The sequence below is a fragment of the Microcebus murinus genome, chromosome 6 (genome assembly GCF_040939455.1).
Source record: "Microcebus murinus isolate Inina chromosome 6, M.murinus_Inina_mat1.0, whole genome shotgun sequence".
Lineage (NCBI taxonomy): Eukaryota > Metazoa > Chordata > Mammalia > Primates > Cheirogaleidae > Microcebus > Microcebus murinus.
The window spans coordinates 4,233,469-4,255,860 of NC_134109.1; the positions used below are offsets into that span (position 1 = coordinate 4,233,469).

General features: G+C 43.3%; 2 protein-coding genes across 16 annotated transcripts in view; one reads left to right on the top strand and one right to left on the bottom strand.

The window, feature by feature from the left end:
* HSP90AA1 (heat shock protein 90 alpha family class A member 1) overlaps positions 1 to 22,392 on the top strand; it is a 216,904-nt gene that overhangs the window by 108,612 nt on the left and 85,900 nt on the right. The gene's annotated exons all lie outside the window — the stretch shown is intronic.
* WDR20 (WD repeat domain 20) overlaps positions 1 to 22,392 on the bottom strand; it is a 79,861-nt gene that overhangs the window by 18,590 nt on the left and 38,879 nt on the right. For 4 of the 15 annotated variants that reach the window (XM_012746302.3, XM_012746299.3, XM_012746308.3 and 1 more), the window contains exons 2-3: positions 9,508 to 9,690; positions 6,526 to 6,618 (exon numbers count right to left, since the gene is read on the bottom strand). The exons of 2 other annotated variants lie outside the window; for them this stretch is intronic. In XM_012746302.3, the coding sequence (XP_012601756.1) occupies positions 6,526 to 6,618; positions 9,508 to 9,690 (276 nt within the window). Of the gene's footprint in view, positions 1 to 6,193; positions 6,472 to 6,525; positions 6,619 to 9,507; positions 9,691 to 11,489; positions 11,542 to 22,392 lie in introns of those variants that run through there. 9 more of the 15 variants (XM_012746304.2, XM_012746300.2, XM_076003705.1 and 6 more) reach the window with 5 other exon arrangements.

Consider the following 22,392-nt stretch of genomic DNA (forward strand, 5'->3'; position numbering starts at 1 on the left):
GGTGCCAGCCTCGCTCACAGCCCAGGCCCAGGCGGGAAGCATAACTCCAGGACAAAGTGGTAGAGAGTCACTTACTTTAAGTTGCTCTGGGTTATTATTTGGATTGGGTCTAACAAAAGATAAAGAGAACAGAAAGTATTTTATTCCTGTCTTTCACATTAAGAAACAGAAACAGAACATTTAATTCAATAAATATAAGAATAAAAATTATGCAGCCAGATTCTGTACCATAAGGGTAAGGTATTTTTTGTTCCAGAAAATGTCTAGGGAAAAAAAATCTTAGTCAGTGGTTAATGTTAGTAATGGGATTTCCCTGCTGGCTTCAGTATGAACAGAGCCTTGATCTGGATGAGCCTGTTGAAAAAAACTCTGGTCCCTTGAAAAGCACTGGAATGGAGACAGGCAGGGAGGAGGCAGAGGCTGGGGAACAAAGGGGAGCAACACTTGGAGGAACAACCCCGAGATGCTCAGGGCAGGACAGTCCAGGCACGTGCATGGCCCCTGCTTTGGCTGGAGCACCTGGGCAGGGACAGGGAATTAGCTCTGAAATTATGAGCTGGGACTTGGGGCGGTGAAGTCCCGGGCTTAAGAGCACGGGCTGTGATACTGAAGCCCACGCTGGCCAATTCCATAGCACTGGTCTGAAGTGACATGTGCTGTGAGTGTAAAACACACACAGGATGCTAAAGATTTGGCATAAAAAACAAATATCAACTATCCCATTCATAATTTTTATATTGGCTGTATGTTGAAATAATATTTTAGATATATGGATATAATAAGATATATTCTTATTTTTTTTTGAGACAGAGTTTCAATTTGTTGCCCAGGCTAGAGTGAGTGCCCTGGCATCAGCCTAGCTCACAGCAACCTCAAACTCCTGGGGTCAAGCGATCCTGCTGCCTTAGCCTCCCAAGTAGCTGGGACTGCAGGCATGCGCCACCATGCCCGGCCAATTTTTTCTATATATATTAGTTGGCCAATTAATTTGTTTCTATTTATAACAGAGATGGGGTCTCGCTCTTGCTCAGGCTGGTTTCGAACTCCTGACCTTGAGCAATCCGCCCGCCAGAGTGCTAGGATTACAGGCGTGAGCCACCGCGCCCGGCCAAGATATATTCTTAAAATTAATTTCATCTGTTTTTTACGTTTTCAATGTGGCTATTAGAAAATTTTAAATCACACGTGTGACTTGCATTGTGTTTCTACTGGCAGAACTGCTGCAGACAGGGGGCACCAAAGGTTTCTGAAAGAGGAAGTGACAGAATAATGTGAAACCCTAGAAGCAGGTATAGAATGGAAGGTGGGGTGGGGGTGGGGAGGAACCTGTTAGAGACTATGACAATTGTCTAGGCCATGGATAAAAAGGTCCTAAACTCGACCAGTGGCAGCGTGGCAGGATGCAGCTGGGTAGAGGGGGCGTGATGAAAGAAGGTGTATATGTATGTAAAGGCCCCCTAGGTTTTGCAAAGTCAGCAGCTAGAAAGGTCAGTCTGTAGCCAATGAATGTGGCCAGGATTGTCACAGAAATCAGTCGTGAAGAGTAAGACCCAGCTCTCTGACATCCTAAAAAGATCTCCAAGGGAAAAGGATAAGCAGGAAAGTATAGAATTCTGGGGAAAAACTACAGGGAGCAGGACAACATCAGGAAAGCAGAAAGACCTGAGCAAACAACCTGGAAGTGCCATGAGGAGAGCAGCGGAAGAGGAAGGAGCTGCCCAGAGTGAAGGTCCCCTACTGGCCAGCGCTCTGCTCGCTGCATTCTGTTCCTAGGCCCTCTGAGGCCGGTTTCATCTGAGCCCTGGAGGCATGGGGCGCTGCCTAGCAGGGAGGGACATGGGGGCTTCCTTAAGAGAGAACACAGAGGCCGGGGTCGCTCACGCCTCTAATCCTAGCACTCTGGGAAGCCGAGGCAGGTGGATTGCTCAAGGTAACCAGCCTGAGCAAGAGTGAGACCCTGTCTCTACTAAATATAGAAATAAATTAATTGGCCAACTAATATATATAGAAAAAAAATTAGCCGGGCATGGTGGCGCATGCCTATAGCATGCCCAGCTACTCGGGAGGCTGAGGCAGAAGGATCGCTTGAGCCCAGGAGTTTGAGGTTGCTGTGAGCTAGGCTGATGCCACAGCACTCTAGCCCAGGCAACAGAATGAGACTCTGTCTCAAGAAAAAAAAAGAGAGAGAACACAGAGAAGCAAGCCTGGGGGCAGAGACGAACTGAGGACATGAGCGAGGACAGGGGACAGACTGAGCAGTGGTGGCGCAGGGCAGGTGCCTGGTGGAAGAAGTTCAGGGATGAGGGGTGAGGGGAGACCTGTTCCCAGGGTGGAGAGGAGACTTGGGGGGATAGAGACAGATAGAAGTGAGGAAGACTCTGACAGGAAGCAGTTGAGGAGAGTGTCAATCCCACTCACAAGGCCTGTGTCCAGGTGGATCTGGAAGGACAGGGCAGGGCAGGTGCTCAGTGAGGACGGGAGGGCAGGGAAGCAGCACAGTCACTGTCAGGTCAGTTACCTGGCCACAGAGCTCTCCATTAGAGTCAAAATGTTCCAACACCCATCTTAATGACCATTTTTGTAACAACAAAAACCCTTAAAATCCAATGGCATATCAATATGACATTTCCATGTATGTTGGGAAACCTACTCCTGGGCCGGCACCTGTCTGGGAGACATGGGTGCCAACATATCTCTACCACATACACAGCCAAGGCCCTATGCCACATTTCCAATGCTGAATGTCACATAAACTGTCCCAGTTCGGATATTAATTTAAAAAAAAAGGACACTAAACAAAGTACCACCATACCTAATGCCATTAATAGACAAGATTTTCTAAATATACTATACTAGTTAAAAGGAAACAAGAATAAAAATAAATCTATAACTATATTAAAGTGCTATTGCTAAATCAACTAATTTGAACTGAAGCTTTCCAAAGCATTTCATTTTGTCTTTTTCTCATTACTATCAACATGTTTAACAGGAAAAAAGTATTTTGGAGGGAGTGGATATGCATCTTATAATGTAGATATTAATTTAGAACAATAATACTAAAACAAACAATTCAAAAACCACAGCAGCTGCTGGAAATGCCATAATATAACCACAAACAAAGATGGCAACTCACGGCTTACAAATGCTTATGTAAAGGCATTTGAGAAGGGATGATGCTTCCCTCAGGAAGTATTAGGAAAGGGTATTTCAAAGCCATGTTAAGAAAGGATCAGATGTCTTTTTTCTTTTTTTCTTTTTCTTTTTGAGACAGAGTTTAACTCTGTCACCCCAGGTAGACAGACTGCAGTGGCATTATCGTAGCTCACAGCAACCTCAAACTCCTGGGCTTAAGAGATTCTCCTGCCTCAGCCTCCCAAGTAGCTGGGACTACAGACGTGTGCCACCATGCCCTGCTAATTTTTCTATTTTTAGTAGAGACAGGGTCTCACTTTTGCTCAGGTCTCAAACTCCTGACCTCAAGGCATCCTCCTGCCTTGGCCTCCCAGAGTGCTAGGATTACAGGCGTGAGCCAGCCTGCCCAGCCAGATGTCATTTTTATCAATGTTAAAGTTTTAAGGAGTAGATCATTATGTGCTCCATTTCCTTCTTTTGATTAAAAAAGCATCAAAACAAAACTAACAAAATGCACACTACCCCCTTGTATAACTAGACAGAATACTGCTGAGGTCCCTCTCCAAGAGGCCCTGGGTACAGGAGGCACCTGCAGTTGGTGGGACATGCTGCTCAACCTGGGCTGGCAACACTGTCCCCTCTCCACAACCCCAGGAGTCAGGGCCATCTCCTCTCCAATGTTCCCTCCAGGTAATTTGATCTAAATGCCACAAGGAGATGCAGGGCCCGCCAGTGTGTTCACCTTAGCCTCACATCCCGTGAGAGAGGAGCAGGTTTAGAACAGAGGGTCTCATAATATGTCAGTAATAAAAGAAGATGACAAGTTCTTTTTACATTTTATATTTTAACTGACAATCAAAACATAGTTGAAAATCCTCTAAAGTTACTATTCTATGGATACTACCCCAGAAACAGAATTTTTAAAAAAATGAGGTTGTTACTCATCATTATATAGGAATTGTCCCTTTATAACTTTTCTTCTCCAAATATATAACCGCTATTTCTAAAAAGTAAACCCTTCACCCTTTGGGGGCTGCTGCACACAAGGCTGAATGCTGACCAGGGATGACTCTTCTTTCCAAGTAGCTCTTACTATGACGGTAGGCTCTACGATCTGGGAGCTTGTTGGCTGAAATGTGTGTCAAAATACTCTCAAATAAAGGCCCATTGGACATTTTCAAGGGCATATGTACAGAATGCTACAGACACATAAAATCTACTCTAAAAGATTAGAGAAAGCAGAGACATAAGGGAGGATAAGATTTCCCAAGAGAGGCTAGAAAGAATCAGATATTTCTTTCTTCCAGTGTGGAACAGGTGTGGCAGCGAAGACCTCCAGTGTGACTGGGGACAGTCCAAGGAGAGAGAAGATGGGAGGACCTGCCTCTGCTTGCTGATCTGACCTGATTAGGGGGGCAGGACTTGCTGGAGGTGAAGTTTGCTGGCATCTAATGGAAAGTGTGAACCCTCACAGTCTTGCCTCATTGAAAAAAATTATAGGCAGGTGTGGTGGCACGTGGCTATAGTCCCAGTTACTCAGGAGGCTGAAGTGGAGCAGTGGGAGGAATCACTTGAGCCCAGTTTGGGGCTACAGTGAGCTCTGATCATGCCACTGTACTTCCAGGCATGGGTGACAGAGTGAGAAAAATTACTAAGACTAGGAAGGTTAACAGTGTGTGATAGAATTTATCAGTGATGTTTTTCCATCTTCTTTGTACTTCTCTATTTTCCAATTTTTCTATAAATAATAATTTTTATTTTTTATTTGACTGTGGTGGAGAGGGATATCACCTTTTAATATGTACTTGTTCCCAGATAGAAATTTTTCATCTGTCTTTAGCTCAGATGGATTTCTAGAATTCATAGTCCCAGTCTATCCATCCATCTAATCATTTATTCTATTTTCACGTACCAGGCATGAGAAAAGAGGCAAAAGTCAGAGTAATTAATCCTAGGGGTGTGTGTGCGAGTGCACATGGGTCAGAGAAGTGTCCTGGTGAGGACAGACCACACACCTGTGACCGGTGGTCCCCGACCCTCCACCTCACGTGTGCTGATTCTCTGCCTGGTTGCCTTGCCCATGCCTTCTTGTCCTGGACAATTATTTATCCTTCAAAATTGTTGGCACCTCACCTCCCAAGAAAGCCCTTCTTTCCAACACCACCCCTTCCTGGTAAAGGAAGCCTTGGAGCTTCCCTCGACCCTGCGTGTTCCCGACCACCTCCCAGGGCGCGCTCTCCAGCCCCTCACAGCGCTGCCCAAACTGACTCCTCTTACCCGCCTCACACACCTCTCAGGTGGGTACTGCTCTTACCCATCTTCTGAGTGAGGAGGAGAGGAGACTAAAGACCACAGCCTGTAAGCAGGAAGTGGGAGGCTAGTGTCTGAACCCCAGGCACCAGGGTAGATGCCAATCTGTAAACATAGTAATTAACTGATGGCTTTAAGGGCTCCTTTGGACGCAATAGGATGATACGGCTAGAATCCTGGGGTATAATCAGGGCTCAGTCCTAGGCATTTTTCTTTGTCCTTACTATGCCTTCTCCAGAAGCCCTTTCCTCTCAGGATATGATTACTCTTTATATGCTGACAACTCCCCAATTTTCCCCCTTATTTTGAGTTCTAGATCTATATGTATGTCCAACTACCTACAGGTCTCTCACACTTATCAAGTACAGAATGGAATCTCTCCTCTTTCCCTCCACTAACCAACATCTGCTCCTGTCCCAGTCCCACCTAAAGCAGTGAGTGACAGCCAGAAATCTAAGATTTATTAATACCTCTTTCCAAGTCTCCAAGTAGCAGCAGGGGTAGTTTTCAAAAACACCAATCTGACTGACTGGTGCTCCTGCTCCCTTCTAAGGGATCCCATAACTCAGGCCAAGAAGTAAACCTGGACCAGTTCCCAAGTAGCCTGGCCCTCCAATCTCAGAAACCTTAACTTCACACCCCTGCCCCCCCAACTGTCCTCCTCTCTGCTCCCTTGGTCCCCAGTTCTCTTCTACCCAGGGCCCTCACCCACTGTCCCTCCTGCGGGAATGCTCCGGCTCCCGCTCCTTACCTGGTTGGCCTCCTTCTCACGTGAGGCTCAGCTTAAAACACACCACTTCTTTCGAGAGATGTTCTTTGCCTCCCAGTTTAAAGCAGACCTCTGTGCTTCTCTCCCTCTCTCAGGCCTGCTCTCCTCTCACATCACAATGTGTCACCATTTTCGGTCACCAGTGTGTGTGGGTGGTGCTATCCTTTACACCTCTCTTCCCTCCTGGGAGGGGTCACGGGAGGGCAGGTTTTATCTGCTGCTGCAGACCCAGTGCTGGGCACGTGGTAGGTAGTCCAGGTCTGTTGAATGAATGAAAGAATGGCCACACTCTATTTCAAGCCCTCAGCTCTCACCTGGACAGTTACTAGAGCCTCCTCACTGGTCTTGCTACTTTCATTCTCTCTTTCTTCATTCCAATCCACCTTCCACAAGTGCTGACAAGAGTTCTAAAAAAACACATTTGATCCTGTCACTCCCTTGATTAAAAGCCCAAAGTTTCCCCCACAGCCTCCAGTGTCTGGTCCAAATTTTATCTTTATAGCTTTGACTCCTGCCACTCCTCTGAGCCCCACACCTTGTGACTTAGCCACACTGTTACTTGATGTTCCTCCATATATCAACTTGTTCTCTTCCATACCCTCCTCCTACTCCTATGCACCCGTTAAGATCCCAGATCAAATGTCACTTTCTGAAAGCATTTCTCGGAACTTCCCCACTGAACTTAACTTTAAAAAACATTTAGGGCCAGGCGCAGTGGCTCACGCCTGTAATCCTAGAACTCTGGGAGGCCAAGGCAGGTGGATCGCTCAAGATCAGGAGTTCAAAACCAGCCTGAGCAAGAGCAAGACTCCATCTCTACTAAAAATAGAAAGAAATTAATTGGCCAACTAAAAATATATAGAAAAAATTAGCCGGGCATGGTGGCGCATGCCTGTAGTCCCAGCTACTTGGGAGGCTGAGGCAGGAGGATTGCTTGAGCCCAGGACTTTGAGGTTGCTGTGAGCCAGGCTGATGCCACGGCACTCTAGCTTGGGCAAGAGAAGTGAGACTCTGTCTCAAAAAAAAAAAAAAAAATTTATGACATTTGATACATACTACAAAATACAGTTAGCAGGTATCCTTTGGTACTTTGTTCATATCACTATGACAACACATGTCCCAGTACTCTGTCCATCTTTACTAAACTGCAAACTTCTCAGAAGGCAAGGGCCAATAATCTGGTAACCATACACAATATGACTTACAGGCTATAACCAGTAAGAGTTCTTGGAATTAATTTCTGGTTCTAACTCTATCCACTTGCTACCTGATCTAGACAATTCACTTGCCTTCTCTTTGACTATTTCCTCATCTGTAAAATGGGCATAACTGCCCACTCTCTCATGCAGAGGCTACAAGCACTTGGAAACCTCTAATTCTCACAATAGTGCAAAGCACAACATGATGACTGCTGCAGCCACCATTCCTGGCACTCTCTGAGAACAAACCTCTGGTGACCCTCGCTCTTAGACATTCTAACCAAAATCTAATGAAAATGTATCCACACAGCCAAAGACTTTCCTTACTGTGAAGGGCAATCAGTTTCAGCCTCAAGCTGTAAGTGACAAGCTGGCGTTAAACCATACACAGTCCTAGCATTCTGAATAGCGATTTTTCAAATAAAATATAAAGAGTATAAGATAACTCATACTTAAATCATGAAGAGAGAGAAGGAGCTTTCTAGCCTGCAGCTCCCAGTCACCCTGGGCAGGGGTGGGTCTGACTGATGCAGCCCTAGTGCTCTCAGGGCCCTGAGATGCCAGGGTCGTAAGCTCTCCAACTCCCCTCCCTCCCCCAGCCATGACACACAAACCTTTCTTGTTCTCTAAGTGGCATTCTGTGCCATCCTCCGGCAGAGCTGCCTCCAGATCTTGTTTACCAATAGCCCTCTACATGGTTCCAATCCCTTCCCCCTCAATCACACTCTCCCCTACTTAAACACAAACAAAAACTCACAATGACTCAAATTTATAATTTCTATTAACAGTGCAGAGAAGGCAGATTTTGTGCTCCCCACCCCCACTAAAAAAATCATCCAGATATTTAGAAATCACTTCCTCAGATAATATTAATAAAACATCTAGGTAAATAAAATATTTTCCACTTAAGATTTCTTTAATGGAAAATGGGATTAAATACTTTTCCTCTACAGTCTGTCAATCCAGATGGCAAATTTTGTTTCTAGTCGACCCAGATGAAACTAGGAGAGGAGATGGCATGGTTCAAAAGATTTCACCAAGTCCACTGGCAATGTCAAACAGAAGCACGTTGGATGGATACTGGATATACATAGCTAGCATATAACATAATGACTGCAAAAGAATCAGAATTTTAACTGCATTTGTCAAGCTGAATTTTCTTCCCCAAATAAAATTATTTCTTAAAAACCAGGATCTATAATGTATTTCTATTCCAAGTGAATGACACCAAAACCATGCAACAGTGCAAAACATGTATCCTTTCTGAGAGAAGGCTCCACATACCCTGACCCTTGCACATCAGGGCTGAGGTCACAAGAAGAGACTGGAACCAAGGGTTTCTACCTAAGTAAGCCTACTTTATCTTTTCCACTTGGTAAAAAAAGTCATACTGAAACACAGGAGGAAGAACATTAAATATATAATGGCTATACTTGGGGCTGAAAAGCCATTCCAATAGCTTTAAAAAATATAATCTATCTGGTAACTTCTACCTGCCACATTTAAGAGTTCGGATATGTCCCTGAACAGACAGTTTAGATATCTCAGGCTCCTTCCAAAATGAAACCGAAGATATTAAAAACCCCAGTACATACACAACACTGGCAAAAGCTATGTCATGTGATCCAACTTTAAGTGTCAGGATTTCTAACTATGTCAAAGGTGATTTTACAGCAACTATTTTCAAGAGCAAGAGAACTACTCCTTAGGTCAATGCCTGTCAAAGATACATACAACAGCTTTAGCTACAATTTAAGCAGCCTAAGGAAATGTCATCGAGTTCTTTGATCTGCATGAAATTTTCTGGTGATGTGAACAAAGTTTGGCACTCTCCATTTTCTTCTTTAGTTTTAAAGCACCTGCTATAGATACCTGAACAAGCCCCATAAAAATGCACAAAACAGTTCCCCCAAGTAATAACAGGTAAAGGTCAAACACATTAATCCACCACATTTAAACTTGGGTAATACTAGGTAGAAGGCCTGAGCAAATGAAAAATGGGCTTAGCTGGAAGCGTAAAATAAGGCCCACTACCTTTGGTAGGAATGTATAAATTCTTAAAGGGATTCTTAATGGCTAAGACAGGGTGCTACTTACTTCCTCATTAAAAAGTTTGCTAGTTTCTTTTTTGATTGGGTCTATAAGCTGGACTTGGCCTGCGGAAAAGCCCACTAGGAGAGAGACACTTTCTGCTGTGGCTGTTAGGTGGTTGAAGTCATGACAAGTAGGCTGTGTTCCTTTGTATATCCTTTTATCTATTGGTTTACTCAAGTCAGCAGCCTGGAGGAGAAAGAGAAAAATACATACGGTAAACAGCACATTGAGATGAGAAATCTAAGTTACACTATTTTATACGCCACTATGATGTCTAATCTTAAAAACAAAGATATTTAAAATATTTTTTCAGTTGTGACTTAACATTCATCTAACATTTTATAAAAGCACTTTTACATACCTTAGCCAATTAGACATTATTAGACTATTATGTTTATATTTTAATGATGTCACATTGTAACTCTTACTTTCACAACTTACTCTCCATCAAATAAATATATGTAACAAAGACTCCTGGACTTTAAAGAGAAAAATCCTTGCGATACTAAATCCAGTATTTTCAAAATGCATTCCAAGCATTTTCTAGCACAGTAACTCTAACCACATAAAAGCTCAGCGTTCAAATATAGCACCTTAATGCCCACTGGCCGGTTACCTGTAGCCCGTGGTTCTCAAAGTGTGGTCCCCAGACCAGAAGCAGCAGCAACAGCATTGCCTGGGAACTTAGAAATGCAAATCCTCAAGCTCCACACCCCAGACTCAGTGAATCAGAAACTATAGGGATGGGCCAGCAAGCTGAAGTTTAAAAAGCCTGCCTAGGTGATTCTGATGCCCACTCAAGTCTGAGAACCACTGCCGGAGCCAACTACATGCAGGTGGCTCCCTTTCTGGGTCACAATCCCTCCTCTGTATTAGCTTTCAGGAACTTTCACTTATTTAGTCCACACTCAAAATGCTTTACATGCATCATCTTTAATCCTTACAATAATCCTTCAAAGTAGACAATATTTGACCCATTGTACAGATGAGAAAACAAGTTTAGGGAAGTTAAATAACTTGGCCAAAGTCACCATACCTACCTAGTAAGTGGCAGGGCTGGACTTGGACCCCAGGTCTGTTTGACCATAAAGGGGATGGGGGAGAAAAAGTCAAAAGCAAATGATTTCTGACTTGGGTTAAAAATGATTTTTCAACGTGTCCTTTCCTTCCTTTTTGAAGAAGGATTCTTTTCTTCATGATAAATGTCTGTGTAATCCCAATATACTGGGCATTTAGGCCGGGCGCGGTGGCTCACGCCTGTAATCCTAGCACTCTGGGAGGCCGAGGCGGGCGGATTGCTCGAGGTTGGGAGTTCGAAACCATCCTGAGCGAGACCCTGTCTCTACTAAAAATAGAAAGAAATTAATTGACCAACTAAAAATATATATACAAAAAATTAGCCGGGCATGGTGTTGCATGCCTGCAGTCCCAGCTACTTGGGAGGCTGAGGCAGGAGGATCGCTTGAGCCCAGGAGTTTGAGGTTGCTGTGAGCTAGGCTGACGCCATGGCACTCACTCTAGCCAGGGCAACAAAAGTGAGACTCTATCTCAAAAAAAATATATATATATACTGGGCATTTAATGTTGAAAGAAGGGAAACACACCCTCTCTCCCACTCTTGTTTGGAAATCACAGGTGGAGACAACTAACCCTCTTGAACATGTCCTTGAAGACACTAGTTCGGCCTGTGTGCCATTCTGGGGTTCACAGCCCTAGTTCTCTACTGACCACCCCTCCATTACGTTCTAAAGATTTTTTTTTTCCCCAAAGAGGCCTGTGCCATGGTACTGGGTATTCTAATGTTCGATATTCAAATAACAAATACAAAATTGAGTAAAAAAGAGAACCTCCAAATTACGGGCGTCTTTGAGCAAACTCAAAACCTGAGCATTTGGAAGTCTGGACCTAAGTGGTACAAGTGGTTCTGGGAGCCCCAGGGCAAAGGAATGAGGGTACATGCCATGCGGACACTCTCCCAGCCTCACCTCAGTTAAAACGGAGATGAGAATCTCTGTTCTACCAACCTCATGGGATTGTCTGGAGAATGAAATAAGAGAATATATACATCAAAGAGCCTTGAAAGTATATATAAAGCACGATACAAAACAAAAGGGAGTCCTGACTCTGCAGCAAGGAGGAAAGGGGCCGGGAAGGGGAGTAACCACTGTGCCATGAGGCAGGTTAAAGACAGCTCAGCAGACAGCTGAGAGTAGCTAAGAGTGAGCGGTGGAGGCGCAGATGAGTACACGTGGACAGGCTGTCTGAAGGCAGCAGCTCCTGTGCCGAGCTCTAAAGGTGGGGAGAAAGAACTCTAGGCTAAGGGAACAACATAAGCAAGTCATCTCAGAACATGGAAGATACCAGCAAAAGTAAAAATATCTAGAACTACAAGATACAACTGGCAGCTAGAGAGCAAAAATCCAATTTGAAATATGAACAATTAAATTATACATGATCACTATGTCAGCATACACAACTTTGGAAACTTTTTTTTTAAGTTTGCTTAGAGAATTTTCCCCTACAATAATATACCTAAAATTATGCACTGAAATACATAAATCAATTCATAGGCTAGCCAAGAATTAACAGAGAAAACATTCTAATATGAATTAAATGAGCAAAAGAAACAACAGAGGAAGTAAAAGCACCTATTTTATCCAAGTATTGCTACCATTGAGAGTTAAACTTATGGATCCCACATAATATTAATAACTACATTAGCTTTGGTTCCTGGAACATTTATTTTATATCCCTGCACTCCAACATGGAACTTTACTGGAAAGATGTTAAGTACTTTAAATGCCAACTGAAAGATTTTTACTCTTAAATCAGGTAAATATTCCAAAAGCATCTGTTCATTTTTTACTAATTTGTTTAACAAACTTTCTTCCTAAATCACTTGCTCTCAAAGTGTACCAGTGTGTGAATGAATAGTTTATTAGTCTGCAGTCAAATGTGCTGTCTACAATACAGAAACTGGGAATAAGATTTAGAAACTTTTGTGGCAATTGACAAGAGTAATTTTATATCTGCTGAATCTAGTGATAAAAAAAGTTTGTATTCTGCATGCCTTTTTTCAGGTTTTTTGTCTAGTAATTCTTTATTTTACAAAAGTTATCAATCCACACAGACTGAAAATTTTTCAAAGTTGGTCCTTCAACACCAATGTGAGCAACACTGTCCTCCTAGAAGACACAAAAGTGAACATGGTCCCAAGGAACACTATGACTCTCTCTTACCTAAGATCACACTTCCCCAGTGGCACTGACCACACTACAACAGCAGATGTCCAGCCAGGCAACATGTCACCTACACCAAGCAAGAATTACTATGAAGTCTGAGAGATCGCTACATATACAGCCATAAGAAAGTTATATTTCTGAAAAATCCATGGACTCCACTATTAGCACCTGAGCTTTTTGAAGCCCAATCCCAGGCAGAGGAAAGTCAGGCCAACTAACCTTCATTTCAAACAGCACAATCATCTCCTACTCATCCTGTCCTCTTTTCTCTACAGCCAATCACCAAGTTGTCTCTTCTTCCATTGAGATGTGACCATCCTATTTCTTCCTCCCTTTTTTTGTTTCTGTTTTTATTGGGGGTGGGGGGGAGTGCTGCCAATGTGTACCCTGAGCTCATACATCTTTTTTTTTTTTTTTTTTTAGAGACAGGGTCTTGTTCTATTGCCCAGGCTGGAGTGCAGTAGCATGATCATGGCTCACTGTAACCTCTAACTCCTGGGCTCAAGTAATCCTACTGTCTCATCCTCTCAAGTAGCTTGGACTACGTACACGAACCACCATGTGTCTGATTTTTTTTTTTTTTTTTTTTTTGAGACAGAGTCTCACTCTGTTGCCTGGGCTAGAGTGCTGTGGCATCAGCCTAGCTCAGAGCAACCTCAAACTCCTGGGCTCAAGTGATCCTCCTGCCTCAGCCTCCCAAGTAGCTGGGACTACAGGCATGTGTCACCAAGCCAGGCTAATTTTTTATACAAATATTTTTAGTTAGTCAATTAATTTCTTTCTATTTTTAGTAGAGATGTGATCTCACTCTTGCTCAGGCTGGTTTTGAACTCCTGACCTTGAGTGATCTGCCTGACTCGGCCTTCCTGAGTGCTAGGATTACAGGCGTGAGCTGCCACACTGGGCCAAATGTTTTAATTTTTTGCAGAGACAGGGTCTCACTATGGTCTCTGAACTCCTGATTCAAGTGATCTTCCTGCCTTAGCGTCCCAAAGTACTGGGATTACAAGCATGAGCCACTGTGCCTGACCTCACACACATTTTTAGTAGCAGTAGCAGGCATCCTCAAACTACGATCCGCAGGCCACATGTGGCCTGCCAGGTGTTTTTGCCGCTGCTGCCTGTCCTACTTAGCAGCCAACTTGTCCTGGGCCCACAGTGTGCATGTGTGGAATGTGCGCTGCACTCTCCAGAGCCCTCCAACGGTCTGAAGGACAGTGAACTGGCCCCCTGCTTAAGAAGTTTGAGGACCCCTGAGCAGTAGTAACTACCTAAGCCAGATACTTCTCTTCCCCATGGGGTCATCGGGCTCTGGGAGATGGCTTCCCAGACAGAGGCACTCTGGCAAAAAGGAAAAAGAGCCCAGATTTTAGAAACTGTCAAGGATAGGTTCAAAAACCCTGCCTTCCCTCTTGGTAGCTAGGTGGCTTTAGGCAAGGTGCAAGTGTCCTCTCACTGAGGCTCAGAGAATAAATGCCCCCTCCCCTAAGGACAGTGGTGAGGGTTGCAGATAATGGATACAAAGCACAGAGCATACAGTACAGTAGCTACCGTTATTCATTCATTCCAGTAACACCTCACCTCCAATCAAAATGCTTCTGTGGCTTCCTAATTTCTATCATATCAAAGACCCTGCCCTCCAGGGTCCAGCTCATGCTCCCTGAAGCAATACCACCTCCTGTCTATTGACCACTTTCTGTGCACCAGGCCTGCTCCAAGAACTGTACACTCACCATCCTCTCCAATCTCACAGTCACCCTTCAAAGCTGGTACTAATTATGTTGTCCACATTTCATGAGTAAGAATACTGGGCAGCGGCTCAGGGGTCACAGAGCTGCGCCCTCATCCTCTCCACTCTTCATTCACCCTCCACACCACTCGTCCTGAGCATAGGTCCAGGCAGCTGGTCCCTCTTTCCTGGTGTCATTAGGCCACCCTCTTGGTCGGGCTGGTCTCCTGGCAATTGCCCCCTTTCCCACAATCCTAAACCATCAGTTAAACGGCACCCATTCCCAGCCCCTACCAAGCATTTTCCAAGCTCTCAGTATTTGAGCTCACTCCTTTATCTCCATTCTCAGGTACTTAATTCATTCCACAACATTTATTATTTAATCACTTATATGATTTCAGAATTATTTTATGTCTGTTATCATCAATTATAATAAAATTACAATAAAAACTCCTTTAAGGAACAGAATTTCTTTTTTTTTTTAATTTTTTTTTTTTTTTTTTTTAAGGTTGGTCAAGTGGAGCAGTGGGAGTGGAGAAGGAACAAAGGAATCTGTAACTGGTTGTGATCAATTAGTTGTAAACACCACTGCACTCGGACCAACCAGGAGCAGAATTTCTTTATTAAACAGTTATATTGTATTGTTCTACAAGATTAGCTTTTGTTTTTCAGTTTTCTGATGGATTCTGCATACTTTGGGATTTTTTTTTTTGAGACAGAGTCTCACTCTGTTGCCTAGGCTAGAGTGACGTGGCATCAGCCTAGCTCACAGCAACCTCAAACTCCTGGGCTCAACCGATCCTCCTCCTACCTCAGCCTCCCGAGTAGCTGGGACTACAGGTATGCACCACCATACCCGGCTGATTTTTTCTATATATTTTTAGTTGGCCAATTAATTTCTCTCTATTTTTAGTAGAGACAGGATCTCACTCTTGCTCAGGCTGGCCTCAAACTCCTGACCTTGAGCAATCTGCCCCCCTCGGCCTCCTGGAGTGCTAGGATTATAGGCGTGAGCCACGGTGCCGGGTCTGGGATTTTTAAAAAATGCTTTGCATCCTAATTATTACCAATTATCTGAGTTCTCAGACATCAATTTATAGCAGAACCAATTTACTTAAACTTCTTATCAATTTGAGGAATTAGATCTTACTTGGTATCTAGCCTCAGCAGAGTAGCTATTAGGTTATTAAGTATGAAATGTCTGATTTCCTTAAGTACTAAGTGTGACAGTTGACATCTCTGACATTTCACTTTGACAATTCTTGTTTTATGTTTATTGTGAAGGTACACCCTCAGTCTTTCAAATGCAGAGTTTGGCTTGTGATTATCTTTCAAAGTTTTCTTAAGAGCAATTTTTGTGAAATCATGGCTAAGTAAAAACAATTCGTGTTATTTTCAAATATGAGTTCCCTCATGGAACCAGTGCAACACAGACAGCTTGAAACATCAATGAAGTGTTTGGGAAGGATGTGGCTAATGAATACAAAGTACGTTGATGGTTTCAGAAGTTCTGTTCTGGTGACTTTAATCTTGGAAAGTGAGCCATGTGGGCAACCTGATACCAAGGTGGATAAAGATAAGCTGTAGTGGAAGCAAATTCATCTCAACCTACATGTGAATTAGCAGCAAGGTTTGACATACTATTCCAACAATATTGGACCATCTGAAACATACTGGCAAGGTAGAGAAGCTGGGTAGATGGGTTCCGTATGAATTAAACAAGCGTCAAAATAGAAATCATCTCGAAGCTTGCTTTTCTTTGCTGTCACAACATAAAGGCGAACCATTTCTACATTATATTGTTACGTGTGATGAAAAATGGATTCTTGGCCAGGCACGGTGGCTGACGCCCATAATCCTAGCCGAGGCGGGTGGATCCTTTGAGCTCAGGAGTTCAGGACCAGCCTGAGCAAGAGTGAGACCCCGTCTCTACTAAAAATAGAAAGAAATTAATTGGCCAACTAAAAAAAAATATATAGAAAAAATTAGCCGGGCACAGTGGTGCATGCCTGTAGTCCCAGCTACTTGGGAGGCTGAGGTAGGAGGATCGCTCAAGCCCAGGAGTTTGAGGTTGCTGTGAGCTAGACTGATGCCATGGCACTCTAGCCAGGACAACAGAGGAAGACTCTATCTCAAAAAAAAAAAAAAAAAAAAAAAAAAAAAGGATTCTTTTTGACAATCACAAGCATTTGGCACAACAGTTGGATAAAGAGGAAGTGCTAAAACAGAGTCCAAAACTGAATATTCATCAAAAAAGCTAATGGTGTCTGTTTTGTGGTCCAGTGCCGGTATTATCCACTACTGCTTCATGAAACCTGGTCAATCAATTATAGTGGATGTCTACTGCAACCAACTGGATGAAATGATGAAGATGCTTGTAATTAAGCAGCTGAGATTGGTCAGCAGAGACAGGCCGACCCTTTTGCAAGACAACACTCAACCACATGTTCCACAAACAATGCTGCTCAAACTACAGAAGCTAGACTTGAAAAGTCTCTCCGTCATCCACCTTATTCACCAGATCTTGCACCAATTGATCACCACTTTTTCCAGACTTTGGACTTCTTGCAAGCAAAAATATTCAATTCTCAACAAGCTATGAAAAAGCCTTTCATGATTTCATCAACACTCGCTCTCCAGGCTTCTTTGCTGCTGGCATAAACAAGCTACTGTTAAGATGGCAAAATTCTGTCAACAGTTTAGGTGCATATTTTGATTAATTGTACTGCTTCTTGTTTGAGATATAATAAACTTTTGATTCGAAATCAGACATTTCATATTTAATGACCTAATAGTATGTCATGAATGCTCAATTTCGTTGAATGAATTAAACCATGATTATTTCTGATTTTTTTCAATGGAAAGACTAAATTTTATCATTATACTCATAAGTTTCTGCATAAGTAGTTACTGATTACAAATAATTTGTCAGTGTCTCATCATGCTTATAAGATTCTCAACTTAATAAAAAAATTTTAAATGATGGTTTTAAAATTCCTACTGCAGAAACAGAGCTAGTTATATAAGCTCCAATAATAAGTAAATGTTTTTAAATATCATGCTTCTTTTTTCCTTGGACTTTTGATCCTTAAAATCTCTGGAATTGTTTTCCTGAGGAATACTGCTATAATACGGAATCTGCTTGGTCAGCTTAGCACCAAGAGCCTAAAGTATTAATACTTGAAGAATTTATCTTTTCAGCGCCACAAAAGGTCTGCAAAAGAAATCTTCCAGGTCCAGCTCACACCTTCACGCCAGCCCAACCTGCCCACCTTTCCCTCGGGAATGTGGAAGAGGGGCTTGACCCCGTGGGGGCTTGCCTGCCAAAGGGAAGAGCTTGCAGACCCACTCCCACAGGCCCAGTGGGACTCGGCAGGGCTTCAAGAAGCCTATGGTGTCATGAGCAACAGCCATGCCATGTCATATGGGCGTGTGCCGAGTTTTGTTCATGGGAACTAGCTACTGGATACTCTGGAGTACCCCAAAGCATTTGATGTGGTATGAAAAATATCTCAGATCTCTTGTGAAAAATGCATGTAAATTATAATTTTACACAAGATTTTAAACATGGTGGGGAGAGGAGGTGTAGATATTACTTTCCCTAAATTTCACATCCTCCTCTCTTCATTTGAGAATCACCTCAAAGAGAACCAGTTTTGCAGTCTTGCCAGAAAAGAGTAAAATGTCCTTTTGCTAGCATATGCAATAGCTGCCAAATGCCTAATGCAGATAAGAAGCTCACCTTGCCTACACCTGAGACCACTCTCTTCCTTCCTAAGCCCTTTCCTCCAACACTTAAGCCCTCCCTCCCCAGCTTTAAACTTACTGCTCAGTTGAGTCCCCTGCATGGCACCCCTGCCAAAGGACAGCTTCACAGCCCTCATCCTGCCTGTCCTTTCGTAGTCCGAACCCAGCGTGGCTCTGCCCCAGTCTCCTTCCACCCATTTCCAACTCTATCCAAGTCATCCCACATGCCTGCCAGATGCATCTTCAGGAAGGCTTGGGTCACATCCCCACTCAAAACCTCTGTGCTCTGCAAGGCCTACAGCTGTGCACTCATAGGCTACCCAGTGTGGCCCTAGCACCCTGCCCCTCACATACATCACCTCTGAAGGCTCGTGGCTGCTGCCTCTGCTCAGATACCTTGCCTTTCCTTACATTCCTTCTTTCACCTAGAGATCCTTCCCTTCCCCCAACATCCACGCAAATTCTGCTCACGCCAGCACAAATGTCTACTTCCTCCTGACCTTACTCACCTATGTGTAACATTCTTTCACTGCCCTTCACTAAGTGCCTATCACTATGTGCCACATTTACTAGGTGTAATATGTTAAATATGTTCCATTTATTGTGAAAGTCCAATTCCTTTTAAAAACAAAAAAGCCAAGGGGCTGCTGAGTCACTGGAAGTCTGAATGGTTTAATCAAAATAGTAGGAGCAGAGTGAGTGGCATCAAAGGTCACCATGTGCCATTTTGAAAATCAGAAGAGAACTCATACAGTGTCTTCTTTTTTTTTTTGAGACAGAGTCTCACTTTGTTGCCCAGGCTAGAATGAGTGCCATGGTGTCAGCCTAGCTCACAACAACCTCAATCTCCTGGGCTCAAGCAATCCTGCTGCCTCAGCCTCCCAAGTAGCTGGGACTACAGGCATGCGCCACCATGCCCAGATAATTTTTTCTATGTATATTAGTTGGCCAATTAATTTTTTTCTATTTATAGTAGAGACGGGGTCTCGCTCTTGCTCAGGCTGGTTTCAAACTCCTGACCTTGAGCGATCCGCCCGCCTCAGCCTCCCCGAGTGCTAGGATTACAGGCGTGAGCCACCTTGCCGTCCCAGTGTCTTCTATTATCATTCTCCTTGACCACATCTCAGATAAGCAAAATAGGGACCAAAAGTGATCAAGGGATTACCTCCCAGGGCCACAAAAGATCACCTACTTGAAAAGAAAAACTGGAGCCTATCTTAAAACCTGAGATCCAAGTAAACTGTATTACAAAGATTGATCCAGTTTTTCTTGGGGGAACTTTTAACCCAGTCAGCCTTGGGGCTTCTTGTGCCTGTTGCGCATTAGTCCCCAGCCCACCCTAGTCTTAGTCCCCAAACCATACCTGCTGGTCATCCTGTTGGAACTAGGGACACACCAAAGCCTTCCAAGCCATGGGCATGAATGAAGAGACCACAGCCACTCAGAGCTGATAGAGAGATTCACTTTTTGAACAAACCTCAATGTACTCAAACCAAACTTTTCTTCAACATAGTGGGAAATAACTGGGTCTAATGATAAAAACACCACACAATGATTTTCAAACATCTTCAGTGCCCACACTTCACATGCAGGTGAAAAGTTTAACATTCAAGTAACAAGCTGTAGGGCACCACACAGATGCCAGTTCTACAGTCCAACCCATCTGCCCCTGAAGGAGAAACAAAATCAAGTTCACCTTATTAAACATCTACACAATCCATCATTCTGACAGTCTCTTCAGTTCAATAGTTACATCCAAAATATGTGCACAACTGGCATTAACAGGATGTAAAGAATTCATCACTTGTTTAAAATATGTATCTCTCTATCACACAAATATAAGTAGTCAGGTAGGCTTTGCATCACTTATCCTAGCAGGAAAAACCACTGATCAACTGCACAATGTCAATGTTTCAAAGAGGACAGGAACTTAACTGTGTTATCCACCACTCTCTCCCCAACACCTACTAGAGGGCCTGGCACACAGAGGGCAACGTTGAGTGTCTATCACAGAAGGGAACCAATTCTGAAAATTGAGGGAAAAGTAAAGTGATAGAAACCAAGAAACCTACAGACATACATAAAGACAATACATGATCCTTTTGCTGACCAAAATCCTAACAAATAAATAAATACCTTATTGGGTGCCCATCTTGTGAAAGTAAACAGCCTCCATCAGCAAATATTGGTACATCACTTTATGGTTCAGAGCACCTTCAGGCAGCAGTTCTTTAAACCCTTGCTACAATCCTATGCAGTAAGTACTATTGCCACTCCCATTTTATAAACAAGAAAACAGAATTAGCTGTGTAGAAGAACCAAGCAGAATCAGCTGCCTAGAGGCCAGCCATCTAAATTCAGCCCCTGTACGACAACAGCAGAAGCCAAGTTTCAGCACATTTTCCTTCCAATATAATTTTCCAAAACAAGACAGTAGCTTCCTTTTCTTAGTTTCCATTCCTCCCTCATCTTCATACAGACTTGTACACAGCCCACACGTGCCTGGCATACCAGACCCATCCCTTTTACTAAAAACAAACCACTGGTGTGTCACTTGCTAGCATGCTTCTGATGGGCTCTGACCCTGGAATGAGCACCTCTCACATGCACAGCAGGAACAAGGCCATGAGAGACGGGCAGGGAACCAGGTACAGGAGGAGGCAGGCAGCACAACGAGCCAGACATCAGCCTGTCAGAATGTGGGCAAGCAGTGAGCCCTAAGATATCTGGAATATCACCTTTATGTCATCCCCAAACGAGAAAGGTGCATAGTCACAAAATGCATAAAATGTGTTATGGGAAAAATTCACAGCAACAATCTCTGGAACTGCTTGCTGTTCACCAAACACAGGCTTCTCATAGAGCACAACAAAAGCACATCCTTTGGAGATCTGCTTTGGGCGGGGTGGGGGTGGCTGCAGGGGAGAAAGCAGAGGGTTGACATCTTCCATGGCCCTGCACTGTCAGTCAAGTATCTGCTGAAATAACAAGTTTCCGTAGTTACCACATGTTATTTTCCCCAAGGCTAGGGGACAAAGAAATAGCAGGAGTTTGTAGGGCCTAGAAACTGTTAGATACATAAAATCTACTCCTCTTCCCTCAGGGTAGTCTTTTAAAAATGAATTTAACAAGTGGCTAGGCTGGGTGCGGTGGCTCACGCCTGTAATCCTAGCACTCTGGGAGGCAGAGGCGGACAGATTGCTCGAGGTCAGGAGTTCGAAACCAGCCTGAGCAAGAGCAAGACCCCGTCTCTACTATAAATAGAAAGAAATTAATTGGCCAACTAACATATATAGAAAAAATTGGCCGGGCATGGTGGTGCATGCCTATAGTCCCAGCTACTTGGGAGGCTGAGGCAGGAGGATCACTTGAGCCCAGGAGTTTGAGGTTGCTGTGAGCTAGGCTGACACCATGGCACTCAATCTAGCCTGGGCAACAAAGTGAGACTCTGTCTCAAAAAAAACAAAAAAAAAAACAAGTGGCTAAACCACAACATCAATGCCATCTCTTCATCTTCTTATGTTGCACTCCATGTTTAGGTTAAGTCTCTTATCACATGGCGAATCACTACAAATGGCTGTCATGGTGCTTAGGCTAATGAAATACTGATTTCTTCATTAAAGAAAAACTATGAATAAACATTAAGATAAATTCAATTTGCACACATTTTAACACCAGATCTCATCACATTAAAATGCTGACATATTCAAATGACCTATTTTTATTAAACCTCTATTAAATATGGATAAGAAATATGCATCCCTATTCCAAAGGGAACACCAATATCTCAAATTGAAGAAAATGCAAAACACTTTCATTTCTGCAAAAAATACTCATTTCAAACTCTTTGAAAATTTTTTTAAAAGTTCCCCCTGAAAGGGGCAGAGGGAGCGAGAATTCTATTCCTTTTTGAGAGTGTGGAGACAATAGTGGTAAACTAAAAAAAAATTACAAGACAGGGAGTAGTAGTTCTGTGCTGCTTAACTAATATACTACTGTTTTTCTAACCTTTAAATGGTCCATGCTTTTATTACATTTCACAGAGCATATAAACAATTTTTAAATTTTCCAATTCAAGTTGCTGAGTAACAGAAGCAGTGAGCTGCAGAGGAGCTCCCAATCTGAGTGAGAAATGCCCTGAATCTGTAATCGTGCAGAGGCCCTACAAAC